We start from the raw sequence: 18,920 nt of genomic DNA, 5'->3' as shown, positions 1-18,920 counted from the left end.
CGAAGGAGGGGATGAGAATCAAGCGCAGATCTGCGCTGCGTGAAGATCAGTGGAAAGTATGTGCGGTTCAATGAAATAGGCTACAGCTACTGAAGACTGGACAAAAACGGGCTTCTGTGGTACAGTTCTGTGGCGCAATGGGCCGGTTTCTGGTTTGTTAAGTGCAGTGCAATTCTTTTTAAGACCGCATCATTCTCTGCCAGGTTTCTTCGAGAGCGGCTGGAATTTCAGGTAGGCTCGGCTTCTGATTCTCCACTGTCTTTATTATGAGAGCATTTGTTATAGTATCGTAGATATTAGCCTACTGTCGCAGCTTGTCAGTGGTTAATTGAGAAACGCAAGCCTTTAACGAATGCAAGATTGTATTGACACACGTGAGAATATGCGATTTTTTTATTTTAAAGAATAAACCTTTTACAACAAGAAACTAACATTTTAATTAGGCATTTTCATTAGCCTAATTAATTAGAATGATGACATTTTATTATTGTGGGCCGTCATTCATACGTAAAGAATAGCTCCATAACTTGCATGCAAGGCGGTGGCTGTCGGTTGGACCCACACACAAGCAGCTATGTCAAGTGAAGAGATCAGCCTACGTTCAATCATCTGCCTGGTAATGCCATCAGCGTTAATTGAATGCATGCAGCACAATTCCAAGGCTGCTGACATCATTGTATGCCCTGCTAAATTTAGACTGATATTACAGGTTTACCAATCCAAGCCAGCATGTTGTTCATTGGTCTATATATAACGTATTCATTGCGAGTCTGGTAGTTCATTACCAAAATATTGAACGCATGGTGATGTTAAACCCGCTGTTTTACGTGTAAGTAAGACTATTGGCAGGCCTTGACTGCGCAGCCCTGATAAGTCATATGGGAGATTCTGTGGTCTCAGGGCGTTGCTGCAGAATATTAGAGAAACAACTTCAACCCCCCCCCCCCCCCTCCCCTCCACCCGATTTCTCTACTGATGGATTCTTAGTCCGGGTAGATTCTCTCCCGTTTACCCATTGTTATCAAGTCTGTTGACGCCTGAATCTGAGGTCTATTCAACCACAACAAGGCGAATACCAGAAACAATCATGGACCCACCCACTCCAGTAGTAGTGTAGTGAGCTGCTTCGGAAAGAAAAAAAGAAAAAAAAAGCGCTTTCCCCCCTCTCCGACACTTCCGTAGACCTGAGGCAGGGGGATTAAACGGGGGAGGGGAGATAAGACTGAATGAATGCTCTGCAATATCTGCAGCTGCCTCCTCTCACACGAGAAGGAGAAGCCACTGTAGTGATTGGACGCCACCCTTGCATGCTCACGCTCTCAGCCTCTCCCCGTATGCTTCTGCTGGTGCAGAGAAGGAACAAGAGAGAGGGGGTGATGGAGGACATCATGTGGTCGTGTTTGTGAACACAGGGGTGATGGGAGCCCAAAATGATTCTCCACGATCACACCCTACATTAAAGCAGCCAGGAGGGGAAAAGATGGGAATTTATGGAGGAGATGTGGGAAAAGAAATATATAGAAATACCTAGATAAGTGCTCCGCACGCATAACTGCATAATTTAGGGCTGGAGGATACAGGGTAGATGTCCACATATTTCTGTAGCGTTGGTTTGTTTTCATCCGCCTCCCCCCCCTTCCTTCCCATGCCTTAGCCCCCCAAGGGGCTCTTCCTGGTTCTTATTTTATGCCATTTCTAGGACTGCGGGAAATGTTTCTAGATGAAGGCATGGTTTTTACCACTGTGCGCACATGAAAAGGCTTGGTCCCTATTTTCATGAGCTTGGAACACAAAAGCACGTTTAATTAGTATATATTTTTTTGCCCTGTAATTAGACACATTCACATGGCGGACATTCAACGTTTAATCAATCTGATGTTCTTCCTCTGGTCTCCTTGTTTCCATGGACACAATCGGTATAGATTCATGACTCCTGAAACACATGTTAGACCGTGTTCCCCATGGGTCTGGATCTGATTCTTCACAGCACCGACAGGGTGATATTTACATTTAGTCATTTAGCAGACGCTCTTATCCAGAGCGACTTACAGTAAGTACAGGGACATTCCCCCGAGGCAAGTAGGGTGAAGTGCCTTGCCCAAGGACACAACGTCATTTGGCACAGCCAGGAATCGAACTGGCAACCTTCTGATTACTAGCCCGATTCCCTAACCGCTCAGCCACAATGTTGCTGTGCTATAGTAAATCCTCACACCCCAGTCTACGTAGGGAAACACGGTTAACAGTCCCTCCTGCCTCCAGAGCACAACTCAACACCAAGCTCTCGTCTCTCTCTCTTCTCACTGGTCTCACCCAAATAGCCAAGTTAAAGACGGTCTTTTTTTAGGATGGGGATGGTTGTTGTGCAAACACAGGATCTGTGAAACACCCGGGTGTGCTGGTTTCCTCTAGTTATCTGGCAGAGCCTGAGGTAACGTCGGATAGCCCGCGGCTGAAGTGTGCCAGATTCTCCAGACTGGTGTTCAGCAGCTAGTTCGTATCTCATTCACCACAATGATCTGGAAGGAATCAGCCAAAAAAAGGGGAAAAAAAACAGGAAATATAATATTTCTCCCTCCGTTTATGACCATGCATGCGCACCCCCAACTATCAGAATGGATCGATAGCTGTGTGTCATGGGCAGGGGCTATTGAGTCTGTAGTGGTTGAGTGGTCTGACTTAATGGCCGACATCTAACAGTGTGGGTCTCTCTGAGATGAAAGGAGGAGGTAAAGGATATCGGGGGAGGGGGGGGGGGGGGGGGGGGGGCGTGGGGGGGACTGGTCACAGCAGCCCCAGCATCTTTGTTCTCACCTGCAGGGTGAGGAGGGGATGAGTCACCAGGTGACGTGCAGAGTGAGAGCCCTGGAGCGCTGGGAGGCAGGCACATCCCGACTCTTCACGCCTCCGCGATTAGCGACGTGCCGAAGACGGACGTTCGTGCACATTCGCCGGGGGGGGGAGATGAAAACCTGCGTCGTCGATGGGCTCGACAACAACTGTCCTGGGGTTTCCGCGGCGACAGCAGTGGCGTAAGATGCGGAGAACGCGGCAGATGCGTTTGAGACGTTGGAATGATGAGACTGCAGTTTAGACAGGGGTTACCGGGGTGTGTGTGTGTGTGCTTTTTGTGGCGCTTGTGCGAGTGTGTTTCCAAGCACTTCTACGCCTGTGAGTCAAAGCCCCCTCCAGTCTCGTCCCTGTTCTGTCCGTTTGGATGAGGTTGCCATGGCAGCAGGGTAGCAACAGCACGAGGGCTTGTTGGTCACAGGCGGGTCTTTCCTGTTTTGTTAGCGGGCGAGGGCCGGCCCTGGAGCCAGGGCGGGCAGGAGGAGGTGGGGCCGGGGCAGTGTTGCTCTCCTGGGTGTGACAGGAGGGGAAGTGCCCCCCGATCCTCCCAGATGGCTACGCAGATGGTTTCTGGCTTTCCCTCTTTTTATGACTGAAAACAGGGCTAAGTTATTAATGTCAGTGATTTTTAAGCCCCCCTCTCTCCCTTCCCCCCCCATCCCACACACACTAACACAAACGCACTCGTATATATGCACGCGTACACACATACACGCGCGCACACACACACACACAGATGCTCTCCATCTTACACACAAAACGTGCCAAAAGGTTTACCTGCAGTCGCAACTGAAGCTGTCACCCACCCCCCCAACCCCAAATCCTGTCAGGCTCGCTGCTCTCCCCACCCCCCCCTCTCTCCACCCCCCCCCCCTCTCCCCCACCCCCCCCCCCTCTCCCCACCCCCCCCCCCTCTCCCCACTCCCCCCCCTCTCTCCAGTCCTCCGTACGTGATTAGACACATAATTTCCAGAAGCTTGCAGATAGAGTAATGAGTAACCAAAAGTGCCCAGTAAGGCCTAAAAGATGAGACAGGAGAACCTGCTCCAGGAGTGAGGAGTGGAAGGTGGGTGAGGGGGCGGGAGGGATGGGAATGGGGGGGTGGGTTGTAAATAATTAAGAAATGCTGAGCGATGTTTCCCCCTGCAGTGTAGGGCTACAGTGGTGCAGTGCTTTGCAGTCACGTCTAAGCCCCCAAGGGCTTTTATCTCGCCATCTCGCCTTCCACTTCTGAGGGATGGAGGCATGCTCGGATGACTGCCGTTGGTCGGCCCAACCCCCCTCCCCCTCCCCCCCCCACCCCACCCCACCACCACCAGCAATCCTTCCTCAACCCCAGCCCAGCTCCATGCTGGACGGAAGCGTTTGAGTGTCCTCCGCACAGAGAGATTGCGTTTTTCCAGATGGCGGTATCCTCCGATTCGCATCATCCTCTGCCGGCGTGAAAAAGACACTGTGATTGGACGGTGGATGAGCTGAGATGCGGTCTGAGAAGGATTTGTCCTTTTTTTGATAGTTTTACGGAAACCCGTCATTTGTGCCATAAATAATCTACATAAGAGGGGAGCATGGCCAGCGGGCGTGTAATGATTCTATCTAGGTCTCGGCTACAGACAGGTTTGTGACTGGGCTCTGCCCGGATCGATGGAGCCTGGCCTGGCTGTGCCGACCTGCCAGCTGTAAAACCTAGAAACACTGTTAACAGAGAACTGGCAACTGGCCATTTTTCCAATTTATAAGCATTCGTATGAACACTTTCACTCTAAACACCCATATCGAAAAGGAATTGCTATTTTGTAGTTAGACTACAGTGTGTAAAGGACACAGTCTTGAAAAGAACGGCATATATTGAAATAAATGAGGGTTTCGGTTGGTTATAGGCGCTGATCTGTGGGCCTCTGTAAAACCCTCTGTGTGACATTGCTTGTAACAAGGGCTGTACAACTTGGATTGATTTGAAATGAAGGCATTTAAGTAAGGTTGCTGGATTCGAGCAGAACAGTGCAGCTCCTGATAGAGACATGAACATTCAGTGTCTTTAGGAGTGCGATGACTTCAGAACAAACCAAACCAGGTTTTAGATGGAGTTGAGACCTGGGAAGTTCTGTCAGTTCAGGGACTAAACAACAGGAATGCCGTCCTGATGAATGATTAATTAAAGTCAAAGCAATCGTGGGAGTTAGCATTGATCTCAGAATTTCATTAACCCACTTTAGAAATTTCTCTGTTGCAGAGGATGGCAGGGGAATTGCTCTGAATTGCAGTATAGAATCTTAGAAAAAGATGTGCGTGGATTTTTTTTTTTTTTTGCCTAACCTGGCGAGAAATCTGGAATCATGAGATCAACACCAAACAAGAATCCATCTTGCCAAGCTCCAAGTTATCTGTTTATGTCCGAGTCCTTCAGGCCAATTAGCGTCCTGTAAGAACCTTCTGGCAGCACGGTTGAAGTTAGCCCGTGATAGGCTGAGATGGACAGAATGGTTCATCAAAACTCCTGCCAAGTATTTTCAGTGTGCCTGCCCTCTTCCAAACTGTTTCCACCAACGACTTCCTAGATGGATATTTGTAACAAACCATCTGACGAGCAAGGTTAGACGTAACCATCTGTATTGTGGACCGAGAACAACTGAAATGACAGTCTGAGACAATAGTGTCGGAAGGGTTTTGTATTCCTGCTATGCTGTGTTCCTTCTCGTCTGAACTTTAGGTTACACACAAGATGAGGCGTCTCCAGAAGCCCTTCACTTGTTCCCCCTCAACATTGTTTCGAGAACAAAGGAAAGCTTTTACGCTCCCAGACAAGAGTCCAAATCACGAAGGCAGATGAAGCAAGCTTGTTCCACATGTTCTGCACCTAGAACTGTTTGAAAACAAACAATTCTTCTAGTGGGGTTCTGGCTGCCAGATAGGTAAATGCAGGTGATATATATAAACACAGAGGCATTTGCAAGGTCAGTTGGGAAAATGGTTTAAATCTAGCTATTGTTCAAAGAAATGTATCCCCTGGGAGTCAGCCAGTCATCTGTGGCCCTCCACCCTCCTGGTCCCTCTCCCCTCCTGGTCCCTCCACCCTCCTGGTCCCTCTCCCCTCCTGGTCCCTCCACCCTCCTGGTCCCTCCACCCTCCTGGTCCCTCTCCCCTCCTGGTCCCTCCACCCTCCTGGTCCCTCTCCCCTCCTGGTCCCTCCACCCTCCTGGTCCCTCTCCCCTCCTGGTCCCTCCACCCTCCTGGTCCCTCTCCCCTCCTGGTCCCTCCACCCTCCTGGTCCCTCTCCCCTCCTGGTCCCTCCACCCTCCTGGTCCCTCCACCCTCCTGGTCCCTCCACCCTCCTGGTCCCTCTCCCCTCCTGGTCCCTCTCCCCTCCTGGTCCCTCTCCCCTCCTGGTCCCTCTCCCCTCCTGGGCCCCCTCCTTTCAGTACATGATCCCCCACTGGATCAATCCAGCATCAATTCTCCCTGCCCGTGCTCAGCCAACCTCACTGTCTTCATATTATTGGACCTCCTTCACACCGTGGAAATGTTTTGTTTCTCATTTTAGGGTGGCAATTGAGGGCCAAAGATGCATGCATCCAATTCAAGTTTATTGGATTTTAACGGAAATAAATATGTACATCTGAAGGTTAGAGAGCTGTTTCAAATCAAGCCTAAGTAATACAATGAACAAGTGCACCAGGCAGTGTGTGGAAAGCAAATTAATTTTGCATGCAAATGACGGCTAGGGTCTCCAAATCTGTCAATGCAAGTAATAATATAACTAGCTTATGAATGGATTTAGAATATTATCGGCCAGTGATAAAAAAACAGAGACACGTATAATAATATAGCCTGTGAGAAAAAAGGATTAGTGTGTGGAATCCTGATGTAGATGTAGGTATTGACTATCCTGTTAAGCCCTTGAGTGAGTTGCAGGTTTCTAAATTGGTCTCCCACTCCCCCATGTGCAAAGCTACACGGAGTACTTCCTGCAGTGCGAGTGAGGGATGATGGCGATGACAATGTGAATCGATGCCAGCACTCCTGTTTCCTCCCGTTTCCTCTTCACCTCCCACCGTCTTCCTCATCCTCCCCCACAGGGATAATGGTGGACGGGTGTGTGATGGGGTCGGATGGATGAGCGGTTAGGGAATCGGGCTACCAATCAGAAGGTTGCCGGTTCGATTCTGTCCGTGCAAAATGACGTTGTGTCCATAGGCAAGGCACTTCACCCTACTTGCCTCAGGGGAATGTCCCTGTACTTACTGTAAGTCGCTCTGGATAAGAGCGTCTGCTAAATGTAAATGTGTGTGTGGTGGTCTTCTCAGACGACACAGTGCACCTTGTCCACTCGAAACAAAACAAAAACCATCACCGTCATCAGACAGGTTTCGTGACATTTAATAAAAACGCCAACTCCTCTTCAGTTTGTCTCGTCAACCTAACTGAGTCATCGTGTCTGTGAAGAAAACAAGGTTTCAGACTGACGGCAGCTCCCAAACCGGTCGTAGATGTGATGCACGTTCAACGGTGCCCACAAGTGGATCAAGGCGAGGATCTCTGCACGATAACGAAGCCCTAGGCGTTGAGTTCATTTCCCTCAAAGAACGAATTGAATTAACGTCTCAGCTAATGACCACCGTCCCCCCCCCCCCCCCCCCCAACCCTCCTACACCCCCTTTCAGTCAGCATCACACCAGCTAGCACTGGGCCATGGCAGCGTTGCTAGATGTCTACTGGTGGGGGGAGCAGGCTGTCTCTGTGTCTCCATCTACCTCTTCAGTGGAGCCATCCTGAACCAGAAGACGGGATGATTCATTTTGTGCAGCGAAGGAGAGAGCTGTGTGTTTGTGAGGCTCAGGGCATGGCATGTGTACACTGCTAATACGTCCCCTCAGGGTGTGATGCAGGAAGACCCACTGCCCCCCCCCCCCTCCTCCACGCAAGTCTCCTTTCTGCTATCTTCTGCAGTGCTGTCGTGGAGCTCTATGGAGTGATCGCTTGCAGCAACCGGGGGGAAACAAATGAGATGTATTGATTTTCTTTTTTTTTTTCCGCTTTCTTACGCTTTCTTTTTCTCCCTCCCCTTCTCTTCATACCCCTCCCTCTCTCCCCTCCCTCCCGCTCTCCCCTCCCTCCCCGCTCTCCCCCTCCCTCCGCGCTCCCCTCCCTCTCTCCTCTCTCTCTCTCTCTCCTCTCTCTCTCTCTCTCTCTCTCTCTCTCTCTCTCTCTCTCTCTCTCTCTCTCTCTCTCTCTCTCTCTCTCTCTCTCTCTCTCTCTCTCTCTCTCTCTCTCTCTCTCTCTCTCTCTCTCTCTCTCTCTCTCTCTCTCACCCTCAGTTCACGTCTCAGTTTTCTTCTCTCGTCTGTGATTCAGACTGAGGAGTTGGTGAAACACGGAGAGGAGAAACGTCTTCTGTTTGGAGTCTGCTGCCCTCTCTCCCCCACCCTGCTGTGCCCCAAGGCCGGGTCTGGACCACACATCCCCTGACAGTGGGCAGCCGAGAACCGAATCAAGCGTACCTCATCCTCGAGCTCAGTCCGCAGATACGGCCACAGGTAACTTCTCTTTCCTTTTATGTTGTCGTTCTGTCCGTCTTTCTTTCACATCAGTCGAATTGCTCTGAGGTTGTGTCAGAACCCCGCGTCATGACAACGGACCCTGGCGTTCTGTCTTTACATGGATGACACTTTTCATCATTTGACAGTTCATCCAAAGTGATGTTTTTCCATTCTTGTGCATTTCACTTGTGCTTGTTGACTGTCTTATGCGTCTATATTAGTTGCTGGCATCAATTAGTTTAAGTGCGTCTTGTCTCGTAGCCAATTTGAGGCTGGCACAATCTTGGCCCACAAACTCAGCACGGAGGACTTTGCTGATGAGAGAGTGGGCCGTATTCATGCTGAAGTCAGTGCTGCATAAGCACTTGACATTAAAATGGATGAAAAATGTCACAGTCAATTGAATGGAGACATTTATGCTTCCGTGCAAGGATTTAGGTGTTGTAGTAGGCTGTGAAACAGTCGCCAGATAAACAAGCCAATATTAGTAGTAATTTTACTTAGTGGAGTACATGAAGGAGTGATCAGAATTTTTTTATAAATATAAATTATATGGTTATAGCTGGTGAGGGGGGGAAGGAGGAGAAACAGTCATACAAAAAACTGTTAACATGTAAATGTAGCCTATGTATACGTAAATGGTATATGCGTGTATGGATAATATACTGTGTGTGTGTGTAAATAATATACTGTGTCTGTCTGTGTGTGTGTGTGTGTGTGTGTGTGTGTGTGTGTGTGCGTGTCTGTCTGTGTGTGTGTGTGTGTGCGCGTGTCTGTCTGTGTGTGTGCGTGTCTGTGTGTGTGTGTGCGTCCACCTCTAGAGTGCGGCAGCCATGACGGACACGGTGATGGGCGGCAGCTCCGAGCGCTGGACGGCCAGCGACAGGCAGACGAGCATGCACGCCAAGTAAGCACAGCAGGGCAGCGCAGGCTAGGGCACAGCTGCTGCCCTCCGACGCTAACCCCTTCCTCTCCTCTCCTCCCTCTAACCCCTTCCTCTCCTCTCCTCCCTCTAACCCCTTCCTCTCCTCCCTCTAACCCCTTCCTCTCCTCTCCTCCCTCTAACCCCTTCCTCTCTCCTCCCTCTAACCTCTGTTCTCCTCTCCTGTCTGCTCCCTCCGATTTACGTCCTGCGCCACAGCGATAAGGAGCAGTAAGTGTAGAGACTATCTCTATTTATCTCCCTCCCCTCCCCTTCACACCAGCCTGCATTGTACACAGCTACCTTTTGTTAACGGGATTGAGTGTTCGGAGGGAGCGATTGTGGGTGTAAATGTGCGTACATGCATGTGTGATTGTGGGTTTGTGTGGTCGCCCGATTTATATGGGGGTTGTGCAATGTTCAGTAGGCCATTACATCATGTTCCTCTCCTACACTCTCCCAATCTCATTCTGCAGTGTGTCGTTGTTCTGTGGTGGTTTTTAGAAATGTGCACGTATTCACACCGCATGTGGGACTGGGCCTTATCAGGAGAAATGCATTCTGGGTAGCAGACAGACCCTCAAGATTGTGTCCCCCCCCCCCACACACTTTTTGTGGTTGTCAGGGGCAACTGGACCACGCAGCCAGGCCCTGGTCCAGGTCCAGACCTGACAGATGAGGAGAAGGAGATCATCAACAATGTGATCGCCCGGGCTGAGAAGATGGAGACCATGGAGCAGGAGAGGATTGGGTGAGGAGGGTGGGGGGGGGGGGGGGGGGGGGGGGGCGTGCGGTCTGGGCCGGACCCCAGATCGGGAGCTGTGGCCAGGCTAGTCTCACGACAGACGCCCCCTGGTGCTCCAGTCCTGCAGCTGGGTTCTTTGGGAATGATCTGACGTGATGATGACAGGCGATGAAAAAAATATGGGTCCCAGCCTGGCACTGCAGTGGGGGCTGGCTTTCAACAACGACGGGTGTGTGTTTGTGTCTGTGTGCGTCTGTCTCTGTGTGTGTGTGTGTGTGCTGTGTCACCCCGTCCGCCGCAGGCGCCTGGTGAACCGTCTGGACGACATGAAGAAGACTGTGTGTGGTGACGGGGTGTCCCGCTGCCTGCTGTGTGGAGAGCAGCTGGGCCAGCCGGGGGTCAGCTCAGTGGTGTGTGAGGACTGCAAAAAGGTATCTCTACAAGCTGCCGGTCTAGCTTAGTGGTTAGAGCAATCTGACTTCAGATCAAGAGGGTCGCAGGTTCAAACCCTTCCCTCCCTCCCTTCCTTCCTTCCCTCTTCTCCCACCCTTGCGCATTTCTTTGGATAAGCGCCCTGCTGCTAAAGTAATATGCTGAAGTTTAGACGGGGTAATGGGATAATTGCTGGTTCACAACAATGAGAACTCCTGTTTCTTCTCCCGTCCAACAGCACATGTGTACTAAGTGTGGGGTGCAGAGCGCGGGCCGCCCTCGCTCCGTGTGGCTCTGCAAGATCTGCAGTGAACAGCGTGAGGTGGGAAGGGGGTCTGGGTGACTGGGGTTATCAACACGTGGGTGGTGTGTGTGTGTGTGTGTGTGTGTGGTTCCTGGTTGTTCATAGACGCATAGCCAGTATTTATCTGGAAATAGTTGTCAGGAAAACGACCAGTTTATAGATGTATTTTTTTTTTCTTGTATTTATTTGAATGTGTTTCTTTAGGTGTGGAAACGCTCTGGTGCCTGGTTCTTCAAAGGCTTCCCCAAGCAGTTCCTGCCCTCACCCATGCCCATATCCAAGTCCAGAGAAGCGAGTGCCCAGCAGGCAGCAGGCGCCCAGACCCCACCGGTCCCTAAGCCCCAGGCCCAGGCCCAGGCCCAGGCCCAGGTCCAGCCCCAGGCCCAGGCCACAGGTGGGAAGCCCACTGCAAGAACAGCTCACGGATCCTGTCATGTAACACAGTAGACATGTGACTTTGGTCTGTTGTTATGAGACTACAGATGGTTGGGGCAGAGAGTAGGGCTCACATGGAGAGTGTGTGTGTGTGTGAGGGAGGGAGAGAATGAGTCGAGTCAGTTTTCTGTCCGCTCTGCCGGGTCCACTGGCAGATCTTCACTAAACGTCAGCATACCTCTCGGCTTGAATGCCGTCCTCATTCCTCTGTCTCGTTTGAGAATATCAGCACCTTCATGTTGCTGGTTTGTCCTCCGAGCACGAATCTACCTCACAAAATGGAAGCCAACTGCTTCAGAGTCAAGGACCAGGGGGCATGGTTAGGCAGGGTGAGGTGCATTCTGGGATCTGGCGGGCTCTGTTTATGGGGTTCTGACTTGAGAGAGATCCCTCGGTTTGCACTAGATAAAGTTACCAGTGGCGTATGTTAGCCTTATCACAGACTGTGTAAAGTTATCAAGGTTGCCTGTCTCGTCGTACTCCTATGTAGGTCAACGCAAAAGCTGCAACATCAAAAGGATTCAGAGAGACTGGGGACTGATTCCACTGCGGTGGAGACAGGAAGTGATGTGTGTTCATGCGTGTGTGTGTCCATGTGTGTGTTCATACGTGTGTGTGTGTGTCCATGCCTGCGTCGCAGGACCGGAGCCCCAGAGCCGTGCTGGGTACCCACCTGTGGCCGTCAAACCAGCCCAGGTGAGCATGGCGCCGGGCGGGGCTGGGTCCAACGAGGGCGGGGCTCAGAGCAGCCCAGCGGTGCTGAAGAAGACGATGCCGGTTCAGAGCTCCAGACCTCAGGCCGTGGCGCCGGCCGGACCCGCCCAGAACGGTGAGGCCACGTCTGGAACCGGTTTTGCGGCACCTCCTGAAAGACTTGACATTTGATCTTTCACAGCCACATTACATCGAAATGTGTAATCTCTATTGTGTGCAACTCCAGTAGTCCTCATCCTCAGGGCCAGATTAATGGGTAGTTATCAGGTTTCTGCAGAGCTAGTTAATGACCCATTCATCTGAACCAGCTTTGATGGAGCAGGGAAACATCTAGAACGTACAGGACAGTGGACCCTGAGGACCAGGGTTGAAGACCACAGTACCAAACTACTAAAGAAGGCACTATTTTACAGCAAAGCAACCTTACTGTGACAATATCAACCCAGGAACGCGACCAATAGGCTTCCGAATCCAGGTCCTATTCTAGGGCCTGGACTAGGTCCTGGTCCTAGTCCAGGCTTACTGACACACCCGTGTTCCTCCTCCAGAGGCAGAGGCAAGAGGATACTCCACCGCCGCTGCTCCAGCAGAGCAGAGGGCACCCCCTGCAGCCCGGGAGGAGAGGAGGCAGCCTGCGGTTCAAAACCCCCCTGCGTCCCGGCAGCAGCCCCCCGCAGGAGAGGAGGAGGACGAGGCCAACAGCTACGACTCGGACGAGACCAGTGAGTCGACCTCCCCTCTCTTTTCATACTCTGTACTCTTTTCATGAAGATATATCAGTTATTGTATTTGTTTAATTGAATTCTTTTGAGTTTTACATGCTTTATTGGACAGTTTTTCTGATTGAAGTGTGACAGTGAAGACAGGTAGAAAGTGTCAGTTGTAGTGAGTAAGTGAGCCTGGTATTCCTGTTCAGCACTTGAGGTGTGTCAAAGTAATGGCCACGGCAGGTATGTTTACGGTATAAACCCATCCGCCTGGATGGCGATGATAAACGATCCCCGATCAAACACTGGATCCAAGCATGTGAATCATTGCTTTGCCGGTTGAGAGGATGTGTAGTCAATAGAGACATCTGTTTTTTTGGGTGTTTGTTCTGGCTGAGGGATGGCAGCCGTGTCGTGTCGGTCATACGTCATGTTTTGTGTTTCCAGCTCCGGCCCCTTCTCCTCTCCCTGGAGAAACGGGGCAATCATTTTACTTCCTAGGGGTCTGGGGAATTCAACGCGGGGAACATATTATCTGAGATTCCACAGCACTGACGGAATCTAGATTTCCCCTCGGGTTGAAGTCGTTCCCTTGTGTTTGATGGAAAATGTCAAAAATAGCATTGTCTTCATTGTGCCAGATCTCCGTGGAGTTGGAGGAGAGGGCAGTAACGAGCTCTAGTGCAGGCTGGTCTCAATAACTCCGCTTTCAGGATCTTTCCTCTCCCTCTTCCTCTTACTAGATGGCCTGGTTTGAAGCGTAGACTGTCAGGCCCTTTCATGTAGCAGCTCGAAGCATAAACGTCTGTTTTAGAGTGGCATTTCACAGAAAATCCTTTCATGAATGTAATCTTCGGCTGTTCTTGGTTTTTGTCTGGAAATGTCTTTTTTTTGGTCTGATTTCTAAAGATTCTTTTTTCTCCGTGTGTACGATGTACTGTGTGTCTGTCTCAGTGAAGGCACACAGTCGATATCAATATCGAGATGACTTTATGGTCGACTGAACCCGAGGCGTTACTGACTCCAGGTCTGTTTCAGCCACGCTGGGAGCATTGGAGTTCAGCCTGCTTTACGAACAAGAGAACAACAGCCTCCACTGCAGCATCCTCCGAGGAAAGGTACGCTCCCTCCACACCCTCAGGGACCGTGCTCCCTCGACACCCTCAGGGACCACGCTCCCTCGACACCCTCAGGGACCACGCTCCCTCGACACCCTCAGGGACCACGCTCCCTCGACACCCTCAGGGACCACGCTCCCTCGACACCCTCTGGGACCGTGCTCCCTCGACACCCTCAGGGACCGCGCTCCCTCGACACCCTCAGGGACCGCGCTCCCTCGACACCCTCAGGGACCGCGCCCCCTCGACACCCTCAGGGACCGCGCTCCCTCGACACCCTCAGGGACCGCGCTCCCTCGACACCCTCAGGGACCGTGCTCCCTCGACACCCTCAGGGACCGTGCTCCCTCGACACCCTCAGGGACCGTGCTCCCTCGACACCCTCAGGGACCGTGCTCCCTCGACACCCTCAGGGACCGTGCTCCCTCGACACCCTCAGGGACCGTGCTCCCTCGACACCCTCAGGGACCGTGCTCCCTCGACACCCTCAGGGACCGTGCTCCCTCGACACCCTCAGGGACCGTGCTCCCTCGACACCCTCAGGGACCGCGCTCCCTCGACACCCTCAGGGACCACGCTTCCACTGAAGTGACGTGTGTTAGGAAGCTGTTACCACGGCCTGTAAAGGGACTCCCTCGCCTGTCCCAGCTGCCAGCCTGACATGCAAGCTAAGACCGTTCCGTTTTTTTTCCCTCACAGGGACTGAAGCCGATGGACTCGAACGGGCTGGCTGACCCTTACGTCAAGCTGCATTTGCTTCCAGGGGCCAGCAAGGTGGATATCTAATCTTGTTTTCATTGTTTAGCACGCGTGTAGTGTGGTTCTAGAACTGACGTGTGTGTGGACATGAAGCAGGCTCAAGTCTGCCACCTTGTGGTGGAAATATTACACATTTCGTCATACCTATCTTGATGTGTGTCTGTCTGTGTGTGTGTTCTGATTAACTCGTGTGCCCTACAGTCTAACAAGCTACGCACCAAGACTCTGAGAAACACCCGCAACCCGGCGTGGAACGAGACCCTGGTCTATCACGGGCTCACGGATGAGGACATGCAGCGCAAAACTCTCAGGTGATGCATTGTGGGAAGACAAATCCCACCAAGTCACCAAACGCTACCCAATTATACAACTCGTTCCACTGAGGATTTCATGTGTGGTTCATGCAGCTGTCGTTTTGTATTTGTAATAACTGCTTCTGTCAGCGTCACCTTGTGAAGTGATCGATGGGACTTTGTTGGGCGCAGGCTCTCCGTGTGTGACGAGGACAAGTTTGGACATAACGAGTTCATCGGAGAAACCAGAGTGGCTCTGAAGAAACTGAAGATGAACCAGAAGAAGAACTTCAGCGTTTGTCTGGAGAGAGTGGTTCCTGTGAGTACCCCATGACAGGTCGTTCCCAGATCAGGTATTCCACCGTTAGCTGCTAGGCTGGTTGGTTCATAGATATATATAAAGGCTAGATGTCTCATCCACTTTGCCGGCCAACAAAGTCGAACGTCCACACATGGCGGCCATCTTGCTATGGTCAACTCGCTCACCCGTAACATTGTGTTGGGTGAGCGAGTTGACCGTAGCAAGATGGCCGCCATGTGTGGACGTTCTATACTCCGCCATAAGACATCTAGACTTTATATATATATATCTATGGGTTGGTTGGCCTGAGGTCACATGTTCTGCATTCCACAGACGAAGAAGACTGCAAGCGCAGGGGCGGCGAGAGGTATCTCACTGTACGAGGATGAGGTAATGCAGCCACAGCACGTCGGGGCATGTACGATGCCTGTGTGATGAGGGGTGAACCTTATACACACATACACACACACACACACACACACACACATGCGCAAACTCTTACACACACAAACTTTTTCCTCTTCCCTGCCACACACACTCACTTTCTCTTTCTCCCTGCCACACACACACACACACTCTGTCTTACACACGCACACACACCATCAACCCCCTCCAGCAGTACTCACAGTCTCCCCCTCCCCCTCTCCCGCAGCCTGGGAAGGACGGCGCGGAGGCTGAGGAGCGCGGCCGTGTCCTGATCTCCCTCATGTACAGCACCCAGCAGAGCCGCCTGCTGGTAGGGGTGGTGCGCTGCGTCCACCTGGCTGCCATGGACGCCAACGGCTACTCCGACCCGTTTGTCAAAATGTGAGTCTGGCGCCCGCTGAGCACCGTCCGGTCTTCACCGGAGACGGAACGTTCCGGTTGACGTAAAGACAAGAGTTTAGAACGATCAGAACCCTCTTTGAGCTCTAGGCGTAGAACGACGACTTGTTCTGTGTGTTTTTTTAGATGCCTGAGACCTGATATGGGGAAGAAGGCCAAGAACAAGACTCAGATCAAGAAGAAGACACTAAACCCAGAGTTCAACGAGGTTGGTTCTTCTCGTGGTTAATGTCGTGGTAAAACAACAAATATGATGTTCACCGCGGCTCTCTGAAGTCATTGGATGAAGTATTTGTTTTTATTTTACTGCATTACAGGAGTTTGGTTATGACATCAAACACGGCGAGCTGGCCAAGAAGACACTAGATATCTCTGTGTGGGACTATGACATGGGGAAGTCCAATGATTACATTGGTAAGTCCTGCATTTGGATTACATGTTGTGGTGAACTGTTGGCATTCTCCCTCTGGTTCATGTCTCCCCTCTCACCCCTGCCTCTCCCTCTGGTTCATGTCTCCCCTCTCACCCCTGCCTCTCCCTCTGGTTCATGTCTCTCCCTCTGGTTCATGTCTCTCCCCTGCCTCTCCCTCCCTCTGCAGGAGGTTGTCAGCTGGGCATCACTGCTAAGGGAGAGAGGCTGAAGCACTGGTACGAGTGCCTGAAGAACAAGGACAAAAAGATCGAGCGCTGGCACACTCTGCTAAACGAGAACCACGTCTCCAGCGACTAATCTCCCCATGCGAGCCTTCTTACCTTTAGTTCTGCTCCTCTCCCAACCCAACCGTCCCCCCCCTGTCGAAGGGTCCTGTCTGTGCCGTGGCTGAACACGCACCCCATTCCAATATTCCTCCCTTGCGATGCCTGGTTTACCATTCCTATCTTCCTCCCTTAACTGAGACTCACTGTGGCTGCCCTTGGGAGTCCATGGCAGGCAAGACATCACACACTTTAGATCACTGCTTCAAAGATCACTCCCTGTAGGCACTTGTCAATGTAAGCTCAAATCTGTTGAAGGCAAAAAAAACACACAAAAAAACAAAAAGAGATTTAAGGAAAATTGTGACAAGTGACGTGGAATAAACAATGAGGCAATCATGCCAGTCAGTGATATTACATATTGAAGTTGACACATCTAAACTAATATTTTGGAATGCAGTGGCTCAGATCAAGAAAAAGCAATATTTGGACGTTCTACAATCGCAACCAAGCTCAGTCAGTTTCATTAGGAGTGTCGGTTATATTTAGATCTACTGATTAAATCCTGTCAAACGACACCCAGCAGTGTCACCATCACTTGTAAGAGCATGCACAGGCCGACAAAACACTAACAACACACAGCTGCACTTTCAAAACAGTTTACCGTGCCCTGGGCAGGGTCATGTCCCTACGAGGATCAAATGTTTACATGCTGATGCATTGCTTGAGTAAGAAAAGACTATCAAGCCATCATTGTTATCAGTTACAAGCAAAAAATAAATAGTAAAAAAGGTAGCCAACAGTATAAGTATGTTGTTAATTATGAAGTTCAAGTTCACTTTAAATGATTTAATTACTAGCACATATGATAGGCTGATTTATGTTCTTTGCCTAATTATTCAAGTTATAGAGTTTAATAGAGGTTGTGGGAAAGTGTTGTTAGTGGCGTGAAAGGCTGCACTTAAAAGTTATCTTCCATGTAGATTTGTTTTTAGCTGTTGCGTTCTAAACGTTTAGGGTTGAGGCGAGAACTGGTTTCCTTTCTCTCATGCAGGATGTGTTCTGGCCCACACCCCACCATGCAAGTGCTGAGACTTTACAGGTTTTCTATCGCAGACTTTTTTTTTCTACTGAATGCACACAAACAACCCTATGGCTCTCGCCTATACAAACGCACACACTACCGAGAAGACGTGATAGGCCTGCGTCATAAGTAATGTGCTGCTTCACTTGCATGCACTGTGCTTGTGACCTGTTAGCTGTGCCTGGAGCAGTCCCAGAATGGCTGTGTTTATCGCACCTGTGTGTCCCCTCTCCCCAACACAGGGACCTCTCCTCCTACCACCCACTTGTTTTCGCTGCACCAGTCCCTCAAGCTTGGCACCTGGCTACTGACCAATTTACCGTGATTCAAGGAAAGCACACATTATACAATGGAATGACCTCAGTTTATACAGCTGTTTGCAAGTTTCCCAAATAGAACACCTATGCATGAGATGTTATGTGGTTCATATATATATAGAGAGATATATAAATATACATTGAATTTTTAAGACACTAAAAGCTATTAAATGTTTACAATTTCTCCCCTTGAGATCTTTTTACACTAAGACCACACCATCAACTTATTTATGCTGCATGAATATCGAGATAAGAATTGTTTACGACAGTGTACAATTATGTAGCTGCCTGCATACTAAGGTCATGTTCAGGGCCTTACTGCAGGTGATAAGGAGTGCACACGATTCACACGCCTAAATGTGTTCAACGGACACAAATTTACACAAATGTGATTTTCCCTTACGGGCATACATAACCGACTGTACATGGAGAATAATTTCCCTTTGGAGGAGGAATCTTTCCTCCAGTTTCTCATCGCGTTTTTCTTTGTGTTAACATCCTCTCTGCCCCCCAGTGGCAGCAGGCTAGACTCCCATTTGTTGCCTCTTGCACTAGTCGCCCTGGTAACCTGCTCTGGCGAAAAGTGTACGTCACCAGGTGGTCTTAAACTGACACTAGTTTATTCTCTTTTTTTGAGCAGTACATTTGATCCTAATGAAAACATGGTTGTCTTCTTTCTGTAGAAGTCTATTTAATGGAATGATTTGTTGACTTTCAGTGTATTTGTAAATAGCTAGTGCATGCACTGGAGATAGGCCTATATATATGGATGTTTGCAATTTAATTTGCATGTAAGGATTTTACAAGGAGTTTACACATCAATTAAAGCCTATTGAAACTGCTAAATGTGTGTGACCGTTAACTCGTGTCTGCAGCCCTTT

At 50.4% G+C, this 18,920-nt stretch overlaps 1 protein-coding gene across 2 annotated transcripts; it reads left to right on the top strand.

Annotated features, from left to right (window-relative positions):
* The first annotated feature begins 7 nt into the window (after positions 1 to 7).
* On the top strand, positions 8 to 18,873 carry LOC136932601 (rabphilin-3A-like). 2 transcript variants are annotated; one of them, XM_067227763.1, is made up of 18 exons: positions 8 to 231; positions 8,203 to 8,384; positions 9,209 to 9,294; positions 9,935 to 10,060; positions 10,356 to 10,485; positions 10,725 to 10,808; positions 10,995 to 11,184; positions 11,866 to 12,054; positions 12,488 to 12,661; positions 13,685 to 13,764; positions 14,464 to 14,538; positions 14,725 to 14,834; positions 15,009 to 15,135; positions 15,451 to 15,507; positions 15,770 to 15,924; positions 16,069 to 16,150; positions 16,260 to 16,356; positions 16,542 to 18,873. In XM_067227763.1, the coding sequence occupies exons 3-18, from the start codon at positions 9,221 to 9,223 to the stop codon at positions 16,670 to 16,672; spliced, it is 1,881 nt and encodes a 626-aa protein (XP_067083864.1). In that variant the 5' UTR covers positions 8 to 231; positions 8,203 to 8,384; positions 9,209 to 9,220; the 3' UTR covers positions 16,673 to 18,873. The 2 variants fall into 2 exon arrangements, with proteins under 2 accessions (XP_067083864.1, XP_067083865.1); XM_067227764.1 differs by having other exon boundaries at positions 8,166 to 8,384.
* Positions 18,874 to 18,920: the final 47 nt, after the last annotated feature.

This window comes from Osmerus mordax, chromosome 24, assembly GCF_038355195.1.
Source record: "Osmerus mordax isolate fOsmMor3 chromosome 24, fOsmMor3.pri, whole genome shotgun sequence".
In the NCBI taxonomy this organism is placed as follows: Eukaryota; Metazoa; Chordata; class Actinopteri; order Osmeriformes; family Osmeridae; genus Osmerus; species Osmerus mordax.
This window is presented reverse-complemented; position numbering and strand designations above follow the sequence as displayed.

What these genes read in the sequence shown, in the direction of transcription:
- LOC136932601 (XM_067227763.1), top strand. Translation starts at nt 9,221, where the DNA reads ATGACGGACACGGTGATGGGCGGCAGCTCCGAGCGCTGGACGGCCAGC. An exon ending in TCTGCAGTGAACAGCGTGAG is followed by an intron (nt 10,809 to 10,994) that starts GTGGGAAGGGGG and finishes GTGTTTCTTTAG; the next exon opens with GTGTGGAAACGCTCTGGTGC. An exon ending in TCCGACCCGTTTGTCAAAAT is followed by an intron (nt 15,925 to 16,068) that starts GTGAGTCTGGCG and finishes GTGTTTTTTTAG; the next exon opens with ATGCCTGAGACCTGATATGG.